At 38.3% G+C, this 27943-nt stretch overlaps 1 protein-coding gene across 1 annotated transcript in view; it reads right to left on the reverse strand.

Moving 5' to 3' along the window:
- Nucleotides 1–5696: 5696 nt before the first annotated feature.
- TASP1 (taspase, threonine aspartase, 1) overlaps nt 5697–27943 on the reverse strand; it is an 82376-nt gene continuing 60129 nt past the window's right edge. The window contains exons 11-13 of the mRNA XM_010000178.1: nt 22276–22386; nt 17506–17579; nt 5697–7220 (exon numbers count right to left, since the gene is read on the reverse strand). Of these exons, the coding sequence (XP_009998480.1) occupies nt 7128–7220; nt 17506–17579; nt 22276–22386 (278 nt within the window). The 3' untranslated portion in view covers nt 5697–7127. The remainder of the gene's footprint in view (nt 7221–17505; nt 17580–22275; nt 22387–27943) is intronic.

Genomic DNA, 27943 nt, shown 5'->3' on the forward strand with positions numbered 1-27943 from the left:
GATTGAGAATTGCACTAAACTAGAGTTGATTCCTGTAAAATAAAAACACAAATGCAATTTTATAAATATGGCAAATTCTCCCCAGCATCCATAGTGCACTGTAACAGTTACTTCCAGTGATGGACTGGAAGAAGTGAGAGCAACATCCAACTAGATGAATAATCACAGTGAGAGCAGTGAAGGTGCAGTTTAATTTTATACCTAAACTGATTTAACACCAGCCAAAAGCAGGATATCCCATCCTCCCTATTCTTTCTCCAGCTGTTCACTCCTGTGTGTCCTTTACATGTGCTCTAACCATCACGTGACTGCAGGGCACAAAAAAAAGAAATGAGCTCACTAGCCCACAAGAAAACTCGTGCCAGAAGAATATCTCCTGCAAAGTTTTACTTTTGGGTTTAGTCCTGAAGGGAGTTCTGAGTGCAATTGTAATCGATACCTCTTGTAATTGATACCTGGTGGTGCTGGCCAGCTGCTGGTGCCCACCCAGCCACTCCCCCCCTCCCCTCCTCAAAAGGACAGTGGAGGGGCAGGGGGGAAATTAAGCTGGAAAAGCTCACTTGCCAAGGGCCATCACAGCCAAAACAGACTCAATTTTGAAAAAAACGGAATTAATTTATAGCCAACTAAGCCAGGCTTGGATAATGGCAGACAAGGGCAAATTAAATCAACACCTTCCCTTCACCCCCTCTTTTCCAGGCTCAGGGTAGTCCGCCCCCTCACCCCTAAATCCGCCCCACCACACAAAAGGGGCTCACAGGGCTGTTTCTCACATTTTTTCCCCTCACTCCTCACTGCTGGGCCCTGCTTTGTCCCTCTCTTAGGTCAGTTTCCCTCAGGGCACTGCTGGTACTGTGAAGGGTGCAGGCTGTGCCCTGCAGTGGGGCTGCTGAAACCAGCCACAGCTAGCACAGGGCAGCCCTGGGCTTTCCTCACAGGGCCCCACCAGCACCTCCACACAGGACAGCACCAGACACAGCAGACCTTACTTTCAGCCATAAAAAATAAAGCAACAAAGTTTTCAAATGCAGGCAATTTGACACCAGCTACAAATCTCCTCTGGCCCATGGGCAGAGGGGCCCAGATTTCCAGGAAAGCACAATCGCATTTTCAGGGAACAATTCTAACATTTTTATAGGATTTAATACGATATTTACTTCAGGTACAATACAGAAAGAAGATGACACAATCCAGGCTGCTATTGTGGTTTATTGCACTTACCCTTGAACACAGGAGTTTGCCACTGCCGAGCTGTACTGCAGCAAACCAAAATCCTTGCTCATGTTTGTGCTGCGATGGTGTGTAGTCCATACCATCCAAACACATGCACCTGAAGTGAAACCAGGGCTTTAGAAATGCTGCCTTTAGGAAAGCTGTTTACATTAGGAGACAATGCTGAGAGCCCTTGACTAGTGAAGAGCTCCTCTTCAAGCAGCCATTGCCTGGCTGCATCAGATTATTTCCCATTGTTGTGTGGAATTTGGTTCTTTTGCTTGGCTTCTCGAGACCTGCACACCCACTGGATATTTCCAGATAATAAAAAGAATAAGTATGAGTCATCAGTGTATCTTGCACCTTCTCACTTCCACAGCCTTCAGTCTTGACATAAAGGGACCACTAATGGCAAAGTCCCATAAAAGAAACACCTCCAGTGGTGACATCCTGGCTCTGCCAAAGCTGATGGCCGAGCTCCAAGTGACTTGCTGGGGACATGATCTCACTTCAAACACTTGCCTTCATGTGGTGCTTTCTGAAAACTGCATTTTAAGAACTTTTTAGAAAGATTAGTTTAGTTGGTCTCTTTCTGTATGTCTATGTGGATATTTACAGCAATATAACTGAGCATAATAGATTGGGCAACCCTAGCCTAAATGTGTGTTACAATACAGTGTAGCTGGTAAGTTTCACGAGGGATGGTGAGATACACTGTAGGGGCTCCTGCTATGTGAGTCCACCTTAATGTCTGACTGATGTATACCCACATAAAGGGAAACAGAAATAACTATGCATGCCTGAAGGTGCAGAGTATAGTGAGGGTTGACCATGCAAGGACTCACAGTCCTTAGAAGGCTTACACAACCTCCAGGATGACACGGTAACTTTACAGATGTTTTCTCTCTGAAATGGGTTACACTGTGAACAGGTTGGAGCCTAACAGGTTTGCCACATTTACACCCCACATCACCTTTGATGGACTGGTGAACACAGCTCTCCGTGTCTCTCAGATGCTGTTTAATAAAAAAGGAAAAGCAGATACTTCAAACTCTGGACTTCTGGAAACCATGCTTGCACATTCACGCAGTCCATGTGTAGTTTCAGCTATTCCTGTATCTGTTAGCCAATTTATACCAGTCTGAAGAGGACTATAGTTCTAACAGATGCTCATAGCATATGGGGATTACATGCATCCCTTAAGACCAGCAGCCAAAAGGTAGGAGCCACTTACAGTCACCACCTTGTATGTGCTGCTCACATGTTCAGTAACCTTTTATTAGGTTCATTAGGCAGACAGGAGTGGGTAACAAGAAACATTTATTGTGTTCAAATCACCAATAAGTGATGCTAATGGTCTTTATAGGGATTTATTGCCCAGGTTATGTGGAAGATGAATGCTGTGTCACTACAGGATCTAAGCCAGTAAAAGTCAGTGCACAAGACCTCCTTATCTCTGTGTTATCTTGCAATGGAGTGAATAATCAAGCACAGAGCTATTAGAGCAGAACAACCTCCCACAAGCTTTCCTGTGAAAAATGAAGACAAATAAAAGAGGCAAGTTTTTTTCACCAGTAGTGCTATCTTTAAACTCACTACTGGAGTTCTTACTACAAGCTACCAGTGATGTCTGCTTCCGTATAAAATCTCAATACAATTTCCTGCAACTTCTGTGTTCTTAGCATCTCTTGGCAAATCTGGACTCTGGTATCAGTGGCACTTTCTCAACTCACCTGCAAGGTATCTGCAAAAACCTCTGCTGACTCTCCATGCTAAAACCCACAGAAATTCTTTGTCCTCACTTCACCATAAACTGAAATGAGATTTCCACATTAAAATCCTGGCTATGTACAAGGTAACAGTTTATATTCCTTCATCTTTTCAGATAGTCCTTGGAGGATGAGCCTTATCAGCACTGTGAAGAATATATCAATTCTTACCCAGGTTTCTTGGAAGTTCTCACAACTATTTCCTCTTCCTTTTCTTAAAAATAATTTTGTTTTTTCCTTTACCCACTTTACATGGATTCCTCTTCTCTCCTGTTAGAGGCTTCTGGGTTTTAACAAGACCCCATTTCCTTACCTAGCCACATTGTAAACTTCCCCTTCAACTCTGTCTAAGCCTTTTCCTACTAATCAAGCTGGTCTAAAAAACCCAGATTCTTTCCTAAGTCATACTCTAACCTGAAAGGTGCCTCTCTAGTGAATAAGGGACTGCAGTCATCTAGAATTATGTAGGTCCAAATACTGTTAGAGCAGCAAATCTTTTGAGATTCAGGAAATACTTTTGAAATAGGGCTGCATATAGACTGCAGGTGGTGTTCAGTTAGTTGCAATGTAATACTACAAAAACTTCCCATGCAGTTCAATGTCTTTGTACAAATGAACCTTGCTACCACTGAATAATTAGTACTCCCAGTGTATGTTGTTCACTCAAAGTAAATGACTCGCATAACAACCAGAACAGAAATGAAAAATTCAAAGTTGTCATTTTTAAAATGTGTAGATACATGCTCTAGAACTTCCCATCTAATTCTCTATCATTCTGCTCAAAACTGAGCTGTAAAGACAATCCACTTGCATCACTACTGCACGCCACTGTAATATGTTGTAACTGTTCCACTTGTAATACCATAATAACCAATAGTTTTGGTTTCTTTTTCGAGACTCTGCTATTAACTTTAAGTAACAATAGCAGTTGCCTCGCTAATATCCCTGGATTTAGCAGCAGTTTGGCTTCCACTTAGGCTTCATTCTCCTTTCACATCTTTCATATTGCCCTTTACAGGTGGACAGCTGCAGTTCCTCTAAATGCCCTTGTATTTCAGTGTTTCCATAAATTAACTCAGAAGCAGGGAAGCATGCTCTTCATATATATACACAAAACGGAATTCAAATCACGTCTGAACTTTTTTTAGTGTTAATAGGCCTCTTCTCTATGACTTGCTCCACTGCAGCCCTCTTAAGTCACTGTTAAGGTACAGAAGCAAAGATTAAGGTAAAGGAGCAAAGGAAGACAGAAAATGGGCTGTATGTTAGATTTGTCTTAGGCTATTACAAACTTTTAGCAGCTTGCAATTTATTATGACAAAAGATTGGCTCCTCTGGCACCAACCTGTCTGCTACAAAATACTTTGGACATGTAATTGTGTGTTTGACTATAAAATAAACAGCATTGTAATTGTTTGTATTTATATGCATTTCATCTGGTTGCCCTTCCTTCATAATTTTAGCGAGCTATTGCTGTCAGCTGTATAATTTCCTCTTGGACTGTATCTGCTTATGCCAGTGGCAATGGTTGCTCGTCACATACAAGACTTTACAGACGACATAATTGCAAAGTGTGCCTGTCCTCACCACTTATTTTTCGTAAGCCCCTTTTAAGTTCAAAATAGAACTACTAGCAGAATTAGACCCATAACTAAAGTACTGTAAGATCTGTCATTGGCTTAAGTGGGAGCTGGACAATAGGAAGTTCCGCTCCTGCCAGTCTTCACAACTACTGATACAGAAAGTCACAGGTTTTCTTCTCTCACATACCTTAGGTAGGTGGTCAGCTCTGTACCTGGTTTGCACTCTGCACCTTGCTTGTGAGCCTCACAGCAAGACAATCCTTTTTCTCCTGTTTTCTCTAGACAGAAGGAGGAAAGGCTGGGCAATAAAAGTGGACACTGCTCAAGTTCAAACAATTCCTAAGCAGCTTCCTGAAGAAGCCTGGCTTTTTTGGAAAAAAATAATGGGAATACTACATAGACACAAAAGTGAAGTACAAGTAAAACATGTTACCTGCTGTTCAAGCTATGATTTTTTAAATACAAATTAACATACAGATAAAATTTTGAGATAGTGTTTAGGAAAAAAATTATATGCTGGAATCCAAATCTCCATAACAAGATATAAAGCAGGTAAGGGGAAAAAATAATTTAGTAATTCACACATTTTACAAGCCATTCTGCCATACCTACTCCATGAAAGAGTGAATTTATGTCCAAGTTTCTATGAAGTCAACACTGAAAAGCACTTTCTGAATGAAAGCAGGCTAACACTGTTACTTAGACTTTTCCAAAAACAATGCCATTTTCAAATGTGGCTACATACAAACCCATACACATGACCTTCTTCACTCACTACCTAGTGAAGTACCCATACAATCATTCAATGCTCCATGTCAGAGCCATTTTGAAAGCCTTTGACAACACAGCTTCTTTACTGGAACATTTCTGAAGTCCTGTAGTCTAGATTGCCAAGGCCTCAGCCAGCATAAAACAGTATGGTAAAGTACAGCTTCATTTCCTCAGAACGTTGACTGTGGATCCAATCCGATATCTCAGCATAAACCGCTTCAATAAGATGCATCCCATTTGTTGTTTCTGCAACCCAGAAAAACTCTATCTTGTTATTTACAGTACTGTATAGAAATATCTTCAACTATAGGACTACATGGATGTCACAATCAATAAAGCCACTGAACAATTACAGTATCTCAATGCACGCTCCAACATGAGTGAAAATGAACTCAGGCTATTAAAAAAAAAATTTATTAAGTTTTTTATCCATGAGAGATTGGTACTACAATCAATGTAACCATGTAATCAGTCAAGTATGTTTGTTATAGGCAGGCACAACATTACAAAACAGGCAAATACAATGCCCGATTAAGCAAATACAGTCAGAATATCTATTAATCCACTATTTCTGAAAACAGAATTATCAAATATCCACCAGGGAAAAAGATTAACTGTTTTAGTTTCTCTTTGGCATACTTATCAGGACAATGAATCAATTACAAAAGTCTTCTATTGCTGCCAGTGCTGTGAAGAAAGAAGTACTGAATGGAAGATTGTATGTCAGAACTTACTTTTGGGACTCAGGCTCGCTAACGTTATTAGAACTGGTGACAAAAGACAGTTCAGCTGCCAATGCTTCACAAGGCAGACAAGAATTATATTGGTCTATAATGCAGTTTTGTTGAACGTATAAAAAGAATTACAGTAAATTTATGCACAGTACATACATATTACACACAGTTTATATAAATACCCATGCTGCGGCTGGACTTCAGGAAGTTGCTTTATCAATAAGAAAGCTAGTATCATACCTCCCAACAGCCACTTAATACACATTGCACTTCGCATCCATTTATATGCTCAATTTCTGTACCTCTCAAAAATAGATTTGAACAGAAGCGAAGAATAATATCGAATCTTTCCATAAACTTTGTTTTCTTATTTACATTGTAATATCTCATTATACATAAAGATTGCGTTACAATATGTTATCTTCATATAGCTTTTTGTAATACATACAGCTTGAAGCTATTAACATCTTAGTTTGGGAACAGAGATATGACCTATAAGACTATTTAAAAACAATTCTAGTCTTGATTTTGATCTAGTTTGTTTCACTGAAACCATTCTTTGACAAAAAAAATTCCTCCTTACTGGAGAGGAACAAAACAATCCATGTTCAAACCACCTCTGGATTTCCTTAAACCACTGAGGAACTTAGAAACCATAATAACTTTTGCATAATTATATAGCCACTTCAAAGGCCTGTTCCTTTTAAATTTAAAACTTGAATGACAGCTGTGACCATATCTTTAAATTAAATTACTTTTTTTTTAAACTTTCAGTTATTTTTCAAACTTAAAACAATGAAAATGCAATAATTAATCCTACACAGTCTTTGCACAACTGGGAAGAGTTCCTATTTTATTAGGAAAAAATGAACATGCACACACCCCCATTCACAGAGTGAGAACATAAACTACGGCAGCACTTGTCTCAAGTTATGGTGCACATGGTTGCAACACGGAGTATAAAACAAGAGTAGAACTTCCAACAGCTGTTAAACACCAAAAAACTTATTGTACAAAATTCATTCACATTCTTTGCAATGAAGTGAAGAATCAGCTGTTCAGCTTTCTGGACTTTCCAGCCGGCAAACGCCTCCTTCTATGGCCACGGACTGTCCTGCCACAGCTCCAGGAGGGAGTCTTGAAATGTGAGTCTGTGGAAAAGTCAAGGCAGTGTTATCAAGTGAGAAGAGAGGAAAAATTATGCAGGACAGAAAGCCAGCTTGTAAGTATTGAACAATTAAGCTGTTCCATCACTGAAGTCTGAGGGCAAACTACAAAGCAACTTGAAAAGCTGCAAACAACTGGGATTCTTTTTTAATTTTGTTTGTGTTAATTATTAACACATGAAGGGGAGGACCATGACAGATGTGTAGAAAAGGTAAATGGAATGACCCAGTTTACTGAAAATAGAAGAAAGGAATATCTAGTGTGAAGGCAAAAAGAAAAATAGCTGGGCACTCCACGGTTTGTAAGTCTCTTTATAAGGAAGATTAAAAAAAAAATTAGTACTGCATACAGAAAAATGCCTTGCAGAAATCTTAGCCACAATAAACTATTTGACAGAGACAAATTAACACTTCAGAGCACAAGGCAACTGCAATGATCAGAATGCAAAGATGACATTTATTTGCATAAAATACCTACCCATCTGCCTAAAAAACCCAAATATTTCCTCTAAAATATTGCCTACTGTCAAATAAATGGACCTAAAGAGCAACTGTGTTTTTGTCAGGAATTTTTCCATGGAGAAATTTTAAAAGGGAGCCTTTGAGATGGCTTTGTAATATTTCATCCAGAAAGTAAAAGCTAGAAAGTGGCCATGTGTCTCTGTAAACACAACTTCAGCTTCTAACTTTATTGTAACTCAGCGACACTAAAAATCTGTTGAAGATACTTCATATTTTGAGGTGAATTTTACTTCTGATGGACAAAAGTATTAACTTGTTAAAAGATACTTGGACTTGGTGTTAAATGTAATGACTTTTTTCTCCCCCAACCCATGCACATGTTTTTATACTGTGAAAACCACTTATGTTTGCATCCACACTGTTGGGTTTGAGCTACAGCAAGACTCATTTACAGATACATCGATTGCTTTCACATAGGGTGAAGTGGCTAACGCAGTGATTAAACAGAACACGAACAAGTCAGAAACAAGTTTCTACAAACATCACTGTTTCCTACTTTCAGAGCTGCTGAGTGGGCTCTGGTAAAACAAGAAAAAAAGCCTTAGTGGAACTCTGCAATGCAATATGGCTGCTAACAGCAATTCCACAGGCTTGAGGCAGAAAGGGGCAATGTCAGGGACTTGCCAGCTCCAGCTACACTCCAGCCACCTCTCCCACCAAAGCAGGAGTGCTGGCCTCCATTCCCCTCATGAGCTGCACATTTCATCAAGTGATTCATTAATGCTCAGACAAGATTAACACTGAAACAAGTATTAAATTAGGATCTAGAAATCATTCCTACTACAATATAAAGCTCACAAGATGGAAGTCACTGGCATTTTAGAAATTCTAGCTTCCTGTAAGTGCACCCAACTACTTGTTTTAGTTTTTGCATGTATATAATCCCATTTTAAAGATGTAAGTGCTGCAAAACTTACAATTTGCCATAAGGCAAGGTGTTGTGACAAAAAGTATAGATGTAAAAGTGAAGTAAGAATAACTCACACTAACTGAGCAGAAAGTGATTTGATGTAAAGTGATTTAACCACAAGTAATTGCATTGAAAAAAAAAATATATATATCTCAGAGGCAGCTTCTTTTAATGCTTTCTTGATAAGGATACCCTGGTGTCTGCTCTTAGGTGGTCTTGTTTTCAGTTAAATTACAACATGAGATATAATTAAAAACATTTACAAGTTTTCATTTTACTGCTAAAACTTTGATCTCTCTCCTTCCTGCTTGATACATGAACATCTTCCTACTTTCAGAACAATTTTGGTTATGACCCTGATTTACCACTTCAAGAAGAAAAGATTCCTTTCAAATCTGTTACAGTTTTCCCCCAAAAGGTAACTGACCATTTTTGTAGATGTTATTTCATGAATTTAAAGGGGGGGGGAGAAAAAAAAAGAAAAAAAAAAGGAGGGCAGGGTGTGGAAGAAGGATTTTTTTATTATTATTATTTTTTATGACTGATAGACCCAAGACATTTTTCCAGGTCTGTGAAAATTTTTTAATTAAAAGTGGGATAGGATGACAGTGTAAAAGCAGCATTATTCAATGGGTACAGGAGCAAATTTACTCAGTGGAAGTATGCTACTAATTGCTTAGTGAGATACTGCAATCAAATACACCAGCAGTCCACTGTAAGGCAGGCATCATAAGTGAGAGTGCTTCAGTGATCAGTCACAATTACCACCAGATCATTGAAGCAATACAACAAAAAGCCCAGAGGTTCAAGGAGGCTGCCAAGAGGCATAAGAGGGGAAGCTCATTACTGAAACAGAAAAAATATTAGCACTATTCATGACTATCATGAATCTTATAATCAACTTTTTTCAGTATAGCTACACAAGTACTGATTTGCATAAATTAGTAGTGACGAATTCACCTTTTGCATAGGCTTGACTTATCCCACAATCCAAAGTTTAATACCTAATAGACCCTTATGTAATTGCAAGGAGCAAAAGGTGAGGCTTCATCAAATCCACGTGAAATTTATAGATCTTGCTATTTTAAAGTTAGTTAAGCAAAATACCCTAGTAAGTTTTTGCGCAAGGAAAATGTGTAAGAGGAGATAAACAGATAGTATCTACCAATATGTTATCAAGTAGCTATGCTTAAATAACAGTCCTAGGCAGGTATCGCATATAAAAACTCATTTTCTACAAAAGGGAAAACAGGGTTCCCATTCAAAAGACCCCAAACTACTATATACTAGCATTTGTACACTTCCGCTCACAGAAACAGCAAAGTCACGTATAACAAAACCTTTCTTAAAACCTTCACTTGCATCCTGTTTATTGCATACTTTGTATGACAGAGCAAATACAGATGCTGTTTTACACTACACTTTACTTTCACTAACAGCTGCCTTATGTAGAACAAAAATGAAACAGATTAAGATTATAGTGTCAGGACAACTTCAGATAAACTCCCAAGTGAATTCTCACAATTATATCTTCCTTGCTCTTAGCCATAAGAACAAACTACAGTAAATAAAAAGATCAAAGAATATTTAATATTTTAAAATGAAGCCACAGAACTTATTTGTACTGTTTGTTACATTTTTATATACCAACATCATATTTTACATTAAGTCCAGATTGTACAATGGATTAGGTTTAGATTTTAAAAGCATTTAAAAAACAGCAAACAAAAAGAACAACACTGGAAAGCTTTTAATTGAATTTGATTAGTCCGTCAGCTTTACAAGTTGAATGAACCCACATATGGGGGAAATTGTGCCTGGGAGAAGAAAAACAGGAAAAGAAAAAAGTTTTCCTGAATTACTCCTCCACTGAGCTTCACAGAACAACCTCTTTGAGGAAACTTCAGGCTAACGAAAGGCAGACTAAGAACGATGGGGCTATCTGTATCTTCAGCTCCACAAACAGAAATATTACCATCCCTGAGGTAATTCTGATTTGATTTGCTCTCTTAGAGAAAAGTGACATTGGTGAGGGCCTACTAGGAGCAGAGGTCCCAACAGGCAGAAAATCAGTTAGCCAACACAGATCTTCGTCTACTGCTTAAAAGAGGAACCTCGTGTTCACAGCTCAAAGGGGAAAAAGGTAAATGCTAGATCATATAATGGTTTGGGTTGGAAGGGACCTTACAAATCATCTAGTTCCAACTCCTCTGCACAGGCAGGAACACCTCCCACTAGACCAGGTTGCTCTAAGCCACGTCCAACCTACCCTTCAACACTGCCAGGGAGGAGGCAACCACAACCTCCCTGCACAACCTGTTCCTCGCCTCACCTATGCCATCAATGGGCACCTCCGGGGAGAAAGCCATGGAAGGTTCATCTACTCCCCCAATCTTCCAGTGTTCAAGCTCCAATGACCGCCAACCAGTCTTTGCCCTGCCCCATGGGGACCCCTAAGGCCGGGGGAAGCGAGGATGACGTGCCACTGCCTCCACCACCCTGCTCCCAGGCTCCCTCTAACCTGGAGTTAGGATCTGGCTAACAAGCCTTCTAGAAGTGAGTCACAGCTTAAGTACTTGATTTTGCTTCCCCCAGCGACCCCTCCATAAAGCACAAACAAGCTAACCAGCCTTTAGACACTGATTCTAGCTCTGTGTACTTCCCATCCAAGCACATTCCCCTCTTCCCCTCCTAACCAAACCAAAGGCATGGAGCAACTGACACCCCTACCCCAGCGCTGCAGACACTGTCTGTGGAACATTCCTATCTTTCAGTCACTTTTGATGCTCACTGTAATGTTTCCCACTACTCTTCAAGGCCAAACCTAACAGGTCTTTCTGCCCTGGACTAAGTGTTAACTGCTACATGTACAATATGTGGTTTGTTTTGTTTTGGTTTTTTTTTCCACAAAAATTTAATCTATTTTTGAAGTTATGCATTTTAGTGTACCTTTTTTTAAAAAAACAAACTACAAGTTGCGCCAAGATTTACTTCATGTCTCATAGGCAAAGATTCTGACACAACCTTGAGGACAACTAATACCAAAAAGATAATTTTTTTTAGTCTGCAAAGAGCTAATCTCCTCCTCTTATTCACATAAAGGTAGTTTGTCAAAACAGATTGTTTTTTTGCATTAAAACATAAATACAGTGTAAAATTAATATAAAATTTAAGTCAAAAGACACAGAGTGCTGCACGAGAAAACTGAAGTCAATCAAACAGTGCCAAAAGGACAGAGTGCAACTACCAGATGGCAGCACATCCAGTTCTTAAGCAAATCTAGGGAGTACCTCATGCGTTCAACTTTCTTATTACGTGCTCAGGATGTGCTTTGGACAGAATAATTTATAAAACAAACTTTTTCCGTTCCTTACCCTATTCAGAGGAAGTGTAATGAAAAACCAAGGACATCATGCACTTAATGGAATTGCTTTCTACCACCTTATTCCTTAAAGAAAAACCCATGTATTCTTCAGAAGTTCAGAATCACTCAGAGGTCTAAAAGCTTGCTTTCTAGCTAGGTACATGCTTCCACCATGAGAACCATCTGTCCACCTATTCGCAGTTTATTTCCTAGGCCCATGTTGGCAGCAATAGCCATCCTCTGCTGCACTGTCTCCCACGTTTTGAATGTGCACCTGCCACGTGACAGGAGACGGTGCCCCACAAAATACTGGCAACTGCTGCTATCTGAATATTCCAGGTGCAACTTGCTTTGTGAAATGGGGAGAGGCTTCCAAGCTCAAATTTGTTCTGTGGGTTAAGGATATTGCTGTACACTATTTATATATCTAAAAACATTAATGCATTAGAAAACAAAGTATCAAATTTTAAGGAAGTTGAAAACGAAAGCATTTTTTTCCTCTCTAGGCTATTCAAAGATGTATTTAGACAGTCTAGAGCCATACACTAACCAATCATCTATTCAGCTCAGTGCTTCTGCAGAGGTATTCTAAACTAATGCCAAATATCTTAAAATGACATTTTTTACTACTGTGAATTGTAGGTGCTAAGTCAGGTTACTGTATTTATATTTGCATACCTGAATACATAAACCCATCTCCTCTACTGTCCTCGTTTGGGCCTTACTCAAAGACAATAAAGAACCAGCCACGTGGCCACTCACTCAACCCCCCAGCCTGCCCTCGCCCCCACTGCAGGATGGGCAGGACAAAGGTCAACTATTAGAAGCTTATGGGTTGAGACAAAGGGCCACCTGAGCTGTGGGATCTTTTAGTAGCTTCTTGCAGAAGCCACCCCTGAGGCCCCTCCCCCACCACCAAAACCCTCACAGAACCAAACCAGCACATCTGCTCTATCCTAAGATATGTTGGCCAAATATGAGGAGAGTTCCAGAGCTACTGGCTTTATTCAAGAACCCAACCCAAAACATTGGACTTTCCTTCCCATCTCAGAGCCCATGATTTCTGTGAAGGTCTACAAGCCAAATATTTCAACTGTTATCTTAGCACTGAAGGTTATTTCCAACAAATACAAATACCATTTTTTTCATGAAAGAACTAGATGCTTTACTGTACGCACAGAGTTCTTTTCAAGTGAAAAGTTCTGACTGATTCCCCAGCATTCAGACAAGAGTGCAGATTAAAGAAATAAAAAAAGGGTAACAGCGGCATATATTTTTTCCTGTTTCAAGAAGTTAAAAGACTTTCTCTGTAGCCTGAAATGAATGACCAAATTATTTAACTTAGTATTTCTGTTAACTAAATAGGCTCAGTAAATTTTTCCACTAATTTTGAATTTAAAATTAGAATTAGGATTCTTCCAAGATATATTTCTTCACTCAATGAGCACTGGATAACTGCCCTTCTCCTGACAAAGGGCTTTCACAGACCTTGTACTCACAAAGTAAGTTACAGAAGCCAATCATCAGACAATCAGCAACAATCTCTACCATCAGTGTTTGTCATATGTATCACTTCAAACATGGAAGCAATTTTGCTAAATTTTCCAGTGCTAGCAAAGACAAATCTGATTACAACACTTAACATCCCAACATGAAAAGTGAACTAGAAGTGGTCTCTCTGTCCACTATTTCATACTTGAAAAAGAAACGTACTGCCAAAGATAAAGTTTCTGTTTGCATATTGCAACCACAACATTTGATGTAGACAACAGTTGCAGATGGCTGTTTTCAAGCACAGCAATATGCAACACTCTCTGCTACTGTTACCCCATAACTTGAAAAGCAGCTTGAATTTAGTTAATTAAAAATTGAAAGAATGGCATATGTAGCTTTGCCATATTAAAACCTGCCATAACATAAAGCTTAGTGATTAATGGTCTAAGAACTGAGTATCTGCCAAAGAGAGACTTAAACTGGCAACTGAATTGAATTACATTCAATATTACAACTAGATTTTTAGAACCAGCAAGGATATGCCTTGATCAGCTGTTTGTGGCAGTGATGCAAGGGTTCAAGGGCTTAAGAATCAGAGTGATGTCAATGAGATATCCACTATGCAGGCAATGAAGAAGACATTGCTGTCAGTAGTGGAGGAGCTGAAACACTGTCAGTGATAAGAGAGCACTAAAGACAAGTACTAAAACAGGAAACCAGAGATAACTGTCAGCAATCCAATGTGAACTTCATTCCTCTGGCAAGCCTTCACAGTAATGTTCAACTAAATATTTAAAAACAACATTCAAAAGGAAATAGTGACTTCTCCAGGCAACTGGTTTTCAAAAAAAAAGACTGGGTACCTTTCTGTAAAATATGCTTTAAATCTAACAATTAGTCACAGTGCAAAATTGTTACAGTTCTTGCAGGCTCAACCATTTTATACATTTAGGCTGACAAGTTAGAATTCAGGCAGTCTAGGGTTTGGAGGTTACTGGTTGGCTGCAGAACCCAGTCTTTCCCAAATCAGGAGGAAATAAACCCCTGCTGCAAGGATACTTTCAAATCAGTACTTGGAGAGCTCACAGAGTTCACAGCCAGAAGCCCTGGCAGGTCAGCATGTAAAAACCACTTTGGGTTTCCATCCCACTTTCCTGTCCCACTGTCATTTAAAGGAGATGCTGATTAATTGGTTGAGTACGAACCCACCTCCCAAGCCTACCAGTGTCTGTGGGTGAGCTGGTATCTGTCTTGCAAATGTCTAAGTGCTTTGTAGGAAAGGCCTCCTACATCACCACAATCTTTGTGTGGGGTTCAGGAGTGAGGTCCTATTATGAAATGCACTAACCACCAACACACAAAGAATCACAATACGATTATAAAGCAGATTTCTTTTGTCCTTTTGGTAGGTACTCCTTTATATGATTCCAATTTAAGTCTAGTTCAGAACAGTAGACACTAAAAACCCTCTCACTTTCTAAAAGTCTTGTTATAAAAATATGTTTTTCTATTCATTAAACTGAAGCAGCCCAAAATCAGCCACCATGACAACCTCTCAGTTTAAGAATAAAACTTGAGTCCTAGACTGATGAAAGAAAGAAAGAAAAACTGCAGCTCTTTACCATGCTAGAAAAACAGGAAAGCTGGATGTTTCCTTACAAGCTGCTGCCTGATTGTTTGCTATGGTACTCATAAACAAATGGTATTTTACACTTTTATGAATTCTTATACAATTATTCCTTCATGGCAAGCATTCAAAATTAATTCTACAAAACCAGTTATTGCATTTAAGAGAAGGGATTTATTTTTTTTTTCACTCGCAATACATTGTGTTCTATTTCAAGCCCAGTTTTCCATCTATAACTTAGTTCTAGTTGTAGCAGAATAAAATTCCAGCTTTTATGACACAAGACTTTTTTTGATCAATAGAACTCAGCAGCAAAAGCATTTGTGGTTTTTCTCTGGAAAGCATTTGTGGCCACAGACTCAAAGGAGGAAGAAAGGGAGGAGGATTAACTCTTCAATGAAGGTCAAAAACATAATTTAAAAGTGAACCAGGAAGAGCAGCTGTGTCTGTCAGCACAACCAAGATTACCAGCTGGAGAATATGCCAGCAGTATGAAAATAATGCACACCAGATGTTAAATGTTGCAACTGTGAATAGGAAAACATCTCTGGCCATGGCACTGTCATATCAGTGCTCATTACCCGAAAGATTTCATATTTAGCATTAATTTATTAATTAGGCAGTCACTACCAGGAAGAAACAATATTTTTAGCTTTGCAATGCAAGCCAGAGGCAGGTGTGCACACTAGAATAATTTAGCATTGCACATTCTACTAACTCCCTCTTTCACTTTGAACACAGGATGATGATTTTAAAATCAACTAGCGAATGCTATAACATGTGCAGCTGAGCTTGCTATAATTTCATTCAGTTTGGGCTGAGCTTTTAGTTTTAGATTCTTTGCTAATAAATTTCAAATAAATATTAAGAAAACAAGTAGAACCACACTCTGTTCCATGGATAATTACAGAGCTTATACAGAGCTGGAAAGTGCTACAGAGTATGAGTCATCAAAGTGTGTACTTCACTAACACCTCTACAAGCATTTTGCTCACCAGCTGCTTTTTATCTTCCTCCTCCTTCTGGGGCATTCTTGTCTTTTTTTCTACACATTTTACTCCTTGAGGATGAACTTATCCATTCCCAGTGCTTTAACCAGCACATTACAGCATTCTGGCTGATTAAAATATCTGATGTCAACCTCCTTCATTCTACATTCATTTATTATCTTGCCCAGTCCTCCTTTGCATCCTCTCTCAAATGAAACACAGGAAAAAGAAGAAAAACGAGAGAAAGGTTTTGTAGTCTGCTCCCTTTCCATTGCTGATGACTAAACCTCCCTCTTCAGCAGATACACAAGAAGCCATTTCCAGACAGAACCAATGTACCCCAGCACTCAAATACTTTCCTTTTCCAGGCTTTAATATTACTCCTTCCATCAAAATACTGGGTGACTTTCTTGCTCTTATCTGCTGGTACAAACTTCTTGGCTTCTCCTCCACCATGTGCAAGTATTCCAGTAAACACCCCTGCCTCCCCCATTACTTTTAACCACATCAGGGGGCTTTCTTACATTAGCTCTTTCCACTACTTCTGTCATTTCCTTTAACTAGCTTTGATTGTTCACTCTCCATCTTGAATTTTTGTGGCTATACATGTATAAATCTCTACATAAATTATTATTGTCTCTGCTTGCAGCTTCTCTCCTGTTCACTCTCATTGTTTAAACACCTCTCCTAAGCACTAAACATGTAGTTCCTACATCACAATCCCTGCTTCCTCTCCCTTGAATGCTACATTCCTAAGAATAGGCAGCTCATCCTCTTGGCTAATACCTACTCCTTCATCTTGATATTAAGGACTTTTCCAGCTTCCATTGCTAAAATAAACTTTAAGATATTATTTCTCTCACTCAAAAAAACCCAACTTATCAGGCCCTAAAAACCTGAAAACACAGATGTTAATATCCAATTTTTTATGACAGGTGCTGTTCTCAAAACTAGCTTCAAGTTTGTTTTATATCCTCTCCCTTCTTCCTTGATGGTGCAATTGATTTATCTGAAAGAAGATATGCCCTCAGAAAAATACCCTACCATCCTAAATAGCCTTTGTAACTGAAACACACTGGGTAAATTTATACCGATACAATTACAGAGGGAATGGACATGTGTTTGTGGCACCTTTTCCTCACATAATACATATGTTAGAATAGGTTTGTTAATGGCTGCAATTAAAAAAAAAAAAAGGAATTAGAAATGCCCAATCAATAGACACATTTAACTATTTATGCACCTTTTACTTTTTGCATTCTCTTAAAGACATATTTCTTATATATTTCATTATTGTCATTTCATATTCTCCTTAATTTCTGCAATTCATTCTACTGTATTACAACCTATTTCTCACGGCTTACCTTAGCTTTGCCATCCTGTGCAGACATATATCCTACACACATGCTCTCTGTTGTATGGCTCCATAGAAATTCCACTATAAAGGAAAATGCAAGAAGTCACAAAAAATGCATCAGATTAAAACTTAACATGCAATTTAACAGGACTAGAATCTTGATAAACAGGTACAGTTTAAAATACAGTTTGTAAAAGGATAAAAACTAAACTTGAAGGATCTACTTAAAAGAATAATTCAATCTCAAAAAAAAAAAAATAGCTATCAAACAAACAAGATTTTCCTGCATTCTTTGCAGTCACGCACTGCAGAAATAATACCCAGAATAAGAATATTACTTCAATAGATATAGAGCCTCCTAGATGAGAAATATATCAACTGCAACTACAGGTAAAAGACAGCACCAACGTTTAAAGCAGTTAGGTTCCACCCATAAAGTAGAAGCATATTTTGCACTTGCTTGTCTTGAACCCAGATATAAGCATACTAAATGCAGATGGCACACAAGGATTCCAAAGAATTGTAACGCTATCAACAAAACAACCAGTAACAAGTATTTGACTTTTTTTTATTTCACAGAACAGAGCATAAATACATACATAATAAGTAACTACCAATGGGTAAATGGAGATTTGTGGTTTAGCTGCACAAGTAGGATACAGGAAAACACGCAGAAGTAGTAAAGTCTGCAAGATGAGAACTGAAGATATAAAGCAGGCAGGAAAGCCATCTGGTGAAAGCAAAATAATCCTGCAGAAGAAATGGGAGAGACCTCTGCAAGAAAGATGCTTGGCAAAATTAGAGCAAGACCTGGTCCCAAAAGTATGCTGAATTACATCGAGAGCATTTGCAATCAAACCATTCTTTTGGGGAGCGGGTAAGGCGCTCCCCAAACACAAGACTGGAAAAGAAAGATGGAGAAGAAATGAGCCTATTTTGATTCTGGCTTCCTCATCAAAGCACTCTCAGATCTGATCACCCTGACTTCTAGCACTAGCTACACAGCATCAGCTCTCTGGTACAGTATACTCACAGCTAATTTAGGGTAAAAACGTTAAAGCTCAACTGTTGTGTGTCTAGTGATGACTAAGAAAACTAAACACTACTAATGTGTAGATCTAGAAAGGTGGTGTTTTGAAGTTACGTGTCCTGATTCATCAATCATTTAAACAGCCTATTACGGTGATGTTTAATTCCCTGAGAAAGATACAGCTATCTTTAGATATACACACACTCCTACTCAGTTGCAACACAAAATTCAGACAAAGAGCACAGTACTCATGGTTAGCTCCTGTCCACTGAAGCTTTATAAATTGCCACATTGCATTACTCTATGTCACAGCCATTTTAGTTTGTGTTCATTAAGTACATCATTTGGAATGGGGAAAAACAAAGGAAGATCAGAATTTAGAGTATTCCATATAGTACCGTAAAAGGTTTTATAAAATTGCACCAAAGTATAAATTTTTCCTTTGGATTACAGAAGGAGTGCTACATGAGTTACTCAAGATACCACGAAAAGCTATTTCAAGGTATTTATTTAGAGAGAGACTTTCACATGCTGCAAAAAGCATCATTAGATGGTTTTAAAACTCTTATTCCTATTCCTCACACTCCTTTAATATGGTTGAAGGTCACAGCATGCTGAGTACGCTTATCCTTTCAACCATGCATCCTTGCATAGCAATTAACCCAGAGTTAAGATCAAAGTTTAGACAGTCCCAGCAAGACTTGAAGATTCTGACAGATATGTAGATATCATCATGAAAGAAATATAAACTTCATTTAGCTATGTGCTTTGCTCCCCCGTAATAGATTCATGACTGATACTGCCAAAGGTTAGTCAAAGCTTTCAGGGAGTGAAGTGTGTTCAGTACAACGTAACAACATCTGACGAGGCCAACCCCTCCTTAACACCCTAAAGGTTCAACCGTAAGTGAAATAATTTTCTTTTTTTGAGACAGATTTAATCTTATCATTACATTTTGAATGGTTCGTGAACAGTTCAGGTTAAATATCCTCAGAATATTATTTCTTTGCTTTTGATAACTCTAGGCATATTCTGTTCAGTTTTTAATATTTTTTCCTTCCACATTGTCCACCAAAGCTAGCATGTACTAGTGCAAAATATGGTTATTGCTAGATATTACAAGTACTGGAATTACAATGAAAAACCTCAAGTATATACTTATCATGAAACATTTCACATATTTTCAATCATCTAATAAATCTCTTCCTTGCAATTTGATTCAATACTTTAAAAAAATTATAATTCCTGCAGTAAAGACATGAAACTTCATTATTGTATGCATTGAGTTCTTAAGTGTTACACAACTTATCTTCAATCCAAACAATACAAATACCTTTAACCCTACTCTACTATGTTCACCCCTAAACCATATTCCCAAACAACACATCTCTATGATTTTTAAACACTTCCAGGGATGGTGACTCAACCACCTCCCTGGGCAGCCTGACAACCCTTCCAGAGAAAATTTTTTTCCTAATGTCCCACCTAAACCTCCCCTGGTGTAGCTTTAGGCCATTCCCTCTTGTCCTATCACTATTTACTTGTGAGAACAGACCAGCACCTACTTCTCTACAATGTCCTTTCAGGTATTTGTAGAGACTGAAAACATCTTCCCTCAGCCTCCTTTTCTTTAGGCTCAACAGTCCCAGATCCCTCAGCTGCTCTTCATAAGACTTGTTCTCTAGGCCCTTTGTTGCTCTTCTCAGCACCCACTCCAACACCTCAATGTTCTTCTCGTTTTGAGGTGCCCAAAACTGACACAGTATTGAGGTGTGGCCTCACCAATGCTGAGTACAGGGAGAGGATCACTTCCCTAGACCTGCTTGCCACACACCACTGGCCTTCTTGGCTACCTAAGCACACTGCTGGATCATATTCAGACACTTGTGGATCAGAACCCCCAGGTCCATTTCTGCTGGACAGCCTTCCAGCTACTCTTCCCCAAGCCTGTATCATTGCATGAGGTTGTTGTGGCCCAAGTGCAGGACTCAGCACTTGGCCTTGTTGAAGCTCATGCAGTTGACGTTGGCCCATTGATCTAGTCTGTCCAAGTCTGTAGAGCTGCCCTACCCTCAGGCAGATCAACACTCCCTCCCAACTTGGTGTCTGCAAACTTACTGAGAGTGAATTCTATCTCCTCATCAAGATTACTGATAAAGATATTAAAAATAAGTGGTCCCAACACTGAGCCCTGAGGAACCCAACTTACGACTCGTCACCAGCTGGAGGTAACTCCGTTCACCACCACTCTCTGCAACTGGCCATCCAGCCAGTGTTTTACCCAGCAGAGCACACACCCATCCAAGCCACGAGCAGCCAGTTTTTTCATGAGAATGCTGTGGGAGACAGTGTCAAAGGCCTTATGGAAATCCAGGCAGACCACATCCACAGCCTGATTGACTTTAGCACACACTCCGCCTGCTACTCCAGGCTGGCTCTAAGCAGGTAAACTCTGGTGATACAATGTTAGGATTTAGTGGGACAAAAGCAGTAATTAATTAAAAGAAAGGTGAGGTGTCCTTCTAAACAAGAGCCTACAGATAAAAAAAAGTTATGCAATTTAAGATTAGTGGGTGAGATGCTATGACCCGCCTTAATGCACAAAGTTGAGGTGATCAAATTTGTCATGTGAGATCTTAAAAGATATGAAAACCACTTCAAATCTGTAATGCTACTGACAGTGATTCATTAAACACTTGGGGAAGAAACCAATAAAGCAAAGAATTATACAAAGGAAAAAAACTTTAATTCTGGTAGCATAAAGTAAGTATGTATCAGGTCCATGCAACCCAATAATCACATAGCAATACGAGACATATATGCCCACATCTGAGAAGCACTGCAGGAAAGGAGATGGTGCAAGTGTCATGCTGTAGTAATTTATATGCCCCCAGTCCCAAACCCTTGCCTTCAAAGAGGAATATGCGTTTTACTGTCTCTGGGTTGTATTTCCACCCACCTCTGCCAGTAGCCTACAGCATTCAGTTCTCTAGCTGGTCCTCTACAACAAACTGCATGACAGGATCATATACTTGTTCCCTTGAAAAGCAGCAAGACAAAGACTTTGTTTCTATGATGTAAACAGGGCTGAAGGGTTGTAAAGCTCAGAGCCTTTTTAACCAGTCAGGTACTGACAGAAGGGAAATACGGATTGCTGCTGATCTCAATGTAAACAGCAAGTACTCCCGTTTTCTGTGTATGCAAACAGTAACTGCGACTTATCAGAACAGATTTTCCTGGGCGTGACAAAAAAATTTCTAACCATAAACCAACTTCCCCTTCAAACTGTAAGTCTATTTTCCAAATTTTTACCTTTTATCCTGCAAAAAAACAGGAACAAAGATCTTCCTAGGTAGCATTTTTTGCATATAAACCACTGAGAAGCAGTGAAGTCATACGTATTAGCTCTCCTAGCTAAAAATGCAATTTGTTCTACAAGGACCATACCCTGTCTTGCCACAAGAAACTGTCACTGTTATGCCATGATTTCAGAAGGAACCCACACAACCCTTGGAATCACAATTCTGCTCAGAAATACCAAGTAAGAGAGAATGTTCTTTCCACAGTTTTAGAGAACAAGGCTAATAGTGTTATTTCACTTTCTAGAGTTTTAGCGTCCCAAACAATTTCAGTTCTTTTTTCTCTCCTCTGTGGCCCTGGAACAATTGAAAACATGCACAGACAGTTTTTATTTCATCTTTCACTTTAAGTTAGCACCTAGCTCAAGTAAAAACAAGAATTTCTTACCTAGTAAAGTCGGCTTTTCCTGTGATGATTCAGGCTCTGCTGAACACCTGCATGACCGAAGAACTATCACACCTCCAAGTACACCATCTTCATTGGCTAGAAAAGGTGAACCTAAGTAAAATGGTTGGGGAGAATAATTTGCAATAGGAATAGTTTCTTGGGTACATTTCTTTATTTAATTTTTCCTCCTTTCCCCTTTGATCTTGTCACCAAGTATTGAAAAGACGACCAGGTCATACACTGCTTTTACAGAAGCATCAACTTTACTTTTTTCTAGTGTTTCTAATAAATAACTTTCAAAATAGTAATCTACTAACCTACCAATAATCAAGAAAGGAAAAATAGCTACATAGAATAGGGGAAAAAAAGGGAAATTACATTTCTGAATGCTCATTTGTTCTTGGATCAAGGAAGATATAATAATGAAAAATGGAGTGCAAAGTTGAAAAAATAATGTCTCAATATTTAGTTCTTTCTGTACTATAATTAATATAAAGATGGCCACATATGAAAAAAATCTAGCAAATTTGGGTCACTTTTACAGTTTATTCATTGTTACCAATTTAAAGCACTTTGTACAGAGACATCAAGCTGCTACAGACTGTCTTCCTAGGAAAGCCAAAACACATCCTACTTTTTAAAGTGGCTTTTCTGTTGTTAATTTGAGACATATGATATAAAAAATCATCTATCAGAGGCTGGAAAAGTTTTAAAGTTAGCTGAATCACAGAATCATAGAATAGTTTGGGTTGGAAGGGAATCAAGTCTAAGTATTCTTTTTCTGGTTTGTAATTTGAAATTATATTCCTATAGTTTTAAATGTGGAAACAACAGTATGATCTATGTATGATTTAAAATGTCTTGAGCCACAAAATTAACCAAACCGTTGCACTTAAGCTCAAATAGACCCTAATCACACATTTGCAATACACAGTGATTTAAAGTGGCATTTCATATATTTCTTTTCAATTATTTTATTTTATATAAGTCAGTAGACTACATCTAGTACACAGACACTGGAAAAGGATTTGCTGGCTGCAAGAATGGATCTGCTCATCAGTCTCTTCAATTTGCCCACAGCTATTCATATTATTACAATTACTCCTTTAATGCAAGTAACAACAAAACAAACCCCAATAATAACTAATTTTCAGTTTTACTGTAAGAAAAACTAAAAGCTTCACCACATTTTCTCTTGACATAAGAGCAGCCACATTCAAAGGTGATACAAGGTCGTCATTACAATAGAAGCCCATATTGCAGGAAAATAATAAATGTGGCGTGCTTAACAAATAGTAAGAACTTACTTGATTTAATACAAACAGATATTATATTTAAAGTGCCACTTACTTTGTACAAGAACCATTTCTAGGTACCAATTACACCTACAGTATTACACACTGTGACAAACCCCTTGTGAACCAATGCAAGACTTGGGAAGTTGCAAGTTTTACTACCTAAATCAACATCTTTTATTCTGTGCTTTCCAAGATAAGAAGTATCTCTCTTATACTTTCACCACATTAACCAAATGCTGGCTAAGGTTGTGAAAGGTTCTTTCAAGGTTCTGGTGAAAAATAGCCATAATCTCTTTAAGTAGAATGGTTAAAATGTTTTACTTCAGACCTCTGCCAGCAAACATGATTTAAAGCAGATAGCATATTTAAGGCCATGCTAAAACACTAAGACATTTTGAATGTGCACAAAAGCAGACAACAAATGCTGATTATAGACTTGATGCCACTAATTTCTGCTTCTAGAAGTGCTTACAGTGGGTTAATCACTCACTTTTTTTTTACTTGTGTGTGTTTTTTTCTCCCATACTCAGGAAACAGTAGAAGAAAGAGAAGTTTGTAAATAAACAAATCACACATTTCTTCATTTTTCCAGGATTTTTGTCAACTATGTGCCACCATCACTGATGAAATTTTTAATAATCTCAATAACTTGTACATGCTGAGCTCTCTCTTTTTAAACTTAACGAGAAGAACAACAAACAAGAGCAGATTTTTACTGCACTAACTTCGTAAGAATTGACCATAGTGGCAGTACTGGGGGGATACAGAGATGAGTAAAATGTTTTGCAGTGACTTGTAGTGGGTATTTTGAATTAAACCTGGAAATGTCTTAAAAGTTTGTGTTATGCAAACAAAGCAAAGATGGGATGCATTATCTCTCCTACAGACAGAAACAGTGTTATTTGCCCAGTGGTGCACAACAGCACAACTCAGAACCTACAGGCTATCCACATTTATAGCACCTTGAGAAATGTACAACACCACAATGATAAAAATTATGCGATCACGTTGGCTTTCTTGTTGCAGCCAGCCATGGTTTGGAGCTGTAGAGACTGAGCACTAGCGACTGAGCCAAAGTAGAATTGCAACTCAAGAAATTACTGAGATTTAGCATTGTCAGCTCCATTACTGGAGATGTTTTTTTTTAAAGAACAATACAGAGCCAGTGTTTAATCTTCTACATCATTTTATCATCAGCTGCAGAATGAACATTAATCTGGAAAGGAGAAAAAGTCTGAAACAAGAACATATCCCTTCTTCTGATCTCCAAACAGGAAATTAGGACAAACAGTCATTTGCAAAACCCCGGCAATGGTTGTCACCCACACTACTTCCACCAGTCATCTCTTTCCCACTTCTGCTGAATGTTGACATCCACAGAGTCATTAGAAGCAAACTGCCTGACTACACCCTCATCTATTCCAACTGCTTTCACCAGCAATTTCAGCAAAACTATCTCAGTGCAAAATCAACAACAATATAGTTTGTACCTTCAATTCACTGCACTGGCTAAATTGTGATGAATCTACCTCTAAAAAGTGCCAGTAAAAAACAGCTGCCTACATTTACACAACAGTAAGTTGAGAGAGGCTGTTTGTCTTCCACTAGAAGTCACATTCTAAGCCAAATTAAACACACACTGAACAGCACATTCTTTAAAACAGAGAAAATATTTTATTTTCCAACTAGAGCAATTCTTAAAAAGTTAAAAGATGGATTAAAATACAGTAATATTATTTTAAACAGAGGTATTTCTGCATATGCAGAATCCTTATTACTGAGGATTACACATGCTAAAGAGTGTGTTTTAACACAGTGATACAGTGCAAATGAGTAAGTGGTAAGTGTATGTGAAGCAAGATTCTAGACAGCTGAATACCATGCATCTGTTACTAAATCAGTAAAAATAGTGGTAGGAAGTAGTATTATACTTTATTTCTAAACACAATCCATGCACTGTACATAGAAATTAATTTGAGTGTTCCCCAAATACTGTGAATTCCAAGGTCAGGAACATATTTCAGTAATTTAGTTACAAAAATAATTTTGATAAAGCCAAGCCATTGAAAAAAAAAATTGTAGTGCAGGCTTCTGTAAAAATAACAATATAGGTAATGGCATTTTTTCACATACCTTACATTTAATTAATATTTAAACAGGAAGAAAAAAGGTGCTACTGAAATACAGCCATGTATATTCAAATCATAATGGTTTCTCATTAAAGAAAAAAGTAATCTGACTCCTACACTCCATAATTTTTGCTCTCTGCATTTTTAAGAATGACAGATCTTGCTGCATAATTAAAAATTCAGCAAAAAAAAACCAAAATATGCCTACTGGCTAAAAATTCCTTTTTTTTTTACAGCAATAAAATAGAATTGCTAGACAAATCTTTGATCTAATAGCTTGCTAATGACAAAATTACAAAACTCAGGCCTTTATATACCATTTTAAGCCTCATGAAACTCACTGAGTTACACCGGCATGATGCTGAAGAATGTGGCATGAAAAAATCCAAAGCAGAACTTCACCTACAGTATTAAGTGCAGTCTGTTAGCACTGACCGGTCCCACCAGAAAAAAGGGAGTATGAAGAAAAATAAAACAAAAATAATCTTTAAGTAGTTTTGGTTTAACCCTCACCTCCCCCAGTCACAAAATCATATTTTATAAAACACATTTCCCTCTTTCAAAGCTCAAATGTTCTGTTATTGCTATCTGACACAGAGAAGTTTTTTTATTTATATATCTTGTATGTTACTAATCTGCAGTAATGATCTCCTAAATATAAGCAAAGAGGTTCCTAGCAGCTCCACATTCACAGATTCCACCAAGTTCTGCAAGAGCAACTACAACTGAACACCAAGACCCAGGTTCAGTCTCAGACCTGGAGATCTCTCCTGGGATAGGAGAGATTTCACAAGTGCTAAGGCAAATATTGGCCTCAACCTTCAGCCCTCCTCTGGAGGAACTACAGCTACAAGTGAAGAACATTTTTTTTCTTCTGTCTCTTGCAAATTAAACTTATCCCAGAATGAAGTTCACCTACTCCAAAGCATGTGACTGGTAAGAGTTGTTTTTTTAATAATTTATAGCTACTGGACAGATCCAGCCTAGGATAGATTTGATACTAAATTGTAAAGTGTTTTATTTACACCTCACCTACCCAGCTAAAGGACTAACCAGCTGCTCATCAGATGCTTCATATTTATACTCTTCCAGAGTAGAGAAACCATTACCAGCTTCATTGTTTACATTAGATTTCAAAGTCTTCCGAAGTTTGGCCTAAATACTGACTGTGGCGTGGTGCAACCAATTAAGCACTTGAGCACCCCCCATTTTCAATGGAGTGCAGCTAAACAGTTCTAAATCTTCTCCTGCTATAAGGTGAGTAAAAATCAGTTCTTTTCAGGTCACTAATCTATAGATCACCTACGCTACTGTCCTTTGTGAGCTTGTGTACAGAATGTGTTTAAAGTGAAGCTGTTCACCAATCTGCTTCTGCAATGTAACCCACTAAGCTTCAAGATAACAATTTAAATAAACATTAGAGGAATATTTAAACACTAATCAGAGCCTGCTTTTAATTTCATGCACTATTATTTGTTAAATATTTAAGCATAAGCTGTCTGAAACCAGATATCTTTATATTAATGATAAGTAACTTAAAACATCTGTTCAGAATTTTTAAGGAAGATGCAAGGAAAAGTACCAGTACTTTCAATCTTTACAGGTCAGATTTTCAGAAACTGAGTTGCTGAGGATACCACTGTTCAATAAAATCCCAATGCTTTTGATAAGAAGTACAGTCAGGGCCTAGACAATCCCTTGTGTAAAATCACCATGTATGTTAGTTAAGTTAGTTTGTCAGCTGGTTTCACTGTACAGGTAACAAACAGACCTATTCAATTCTGCCCACCATCAAATACCACTTGTGAAATTGTAAACTTGCAGTGAATGAAACACATGGAACTTCAGAATCACTTCAGTCTCTTCTCAAATCTTTTCCTCTGTGCTATGGAGAAGACATAATGCTTCCATAGCATCTTTCCTCTGTTACAAAACCACAAAGGATACTGCAAAGCTTAGAGTGATGCAGCATCACAACTCCTCAGTATAAATAACAATAACACTGTGTAACAATAGTCACCGACAGTTTTTTAACTCTCTCACAGCATCCTTGTATATAAGCTAAGGAAGTGTGGTCTTGATGATCAGGTAGTGAACAGGATTATGAACTGGTTGAAAGGAAGAGGTCAGAGAGTTGTAGTCAATGGGACAGAATCTAGATGGAGTTCTGTGACTAGTGGGGTCCCTCAGGGGTTGGTACTGGGACCAGTTCTAATCAACGACCTGGATGAGGGAACAGAG

This window comes from Chaetura pelagica, unplaced genomic scaffold (genome assembly GCF_000747805.2).
Source record: "Chaetura pelagica isolate M959 unplaced genomic scaffold, ChaPel_1.0 scaffold336, whole genome shotgun sequence".
NCBI classification, from domain to species: domain Eukaryota; kingdom Metazoa; phylum Chordata; class Aves; order Apodiformes; family Apodidae; genus Chaetura; species Chaetura pelagica.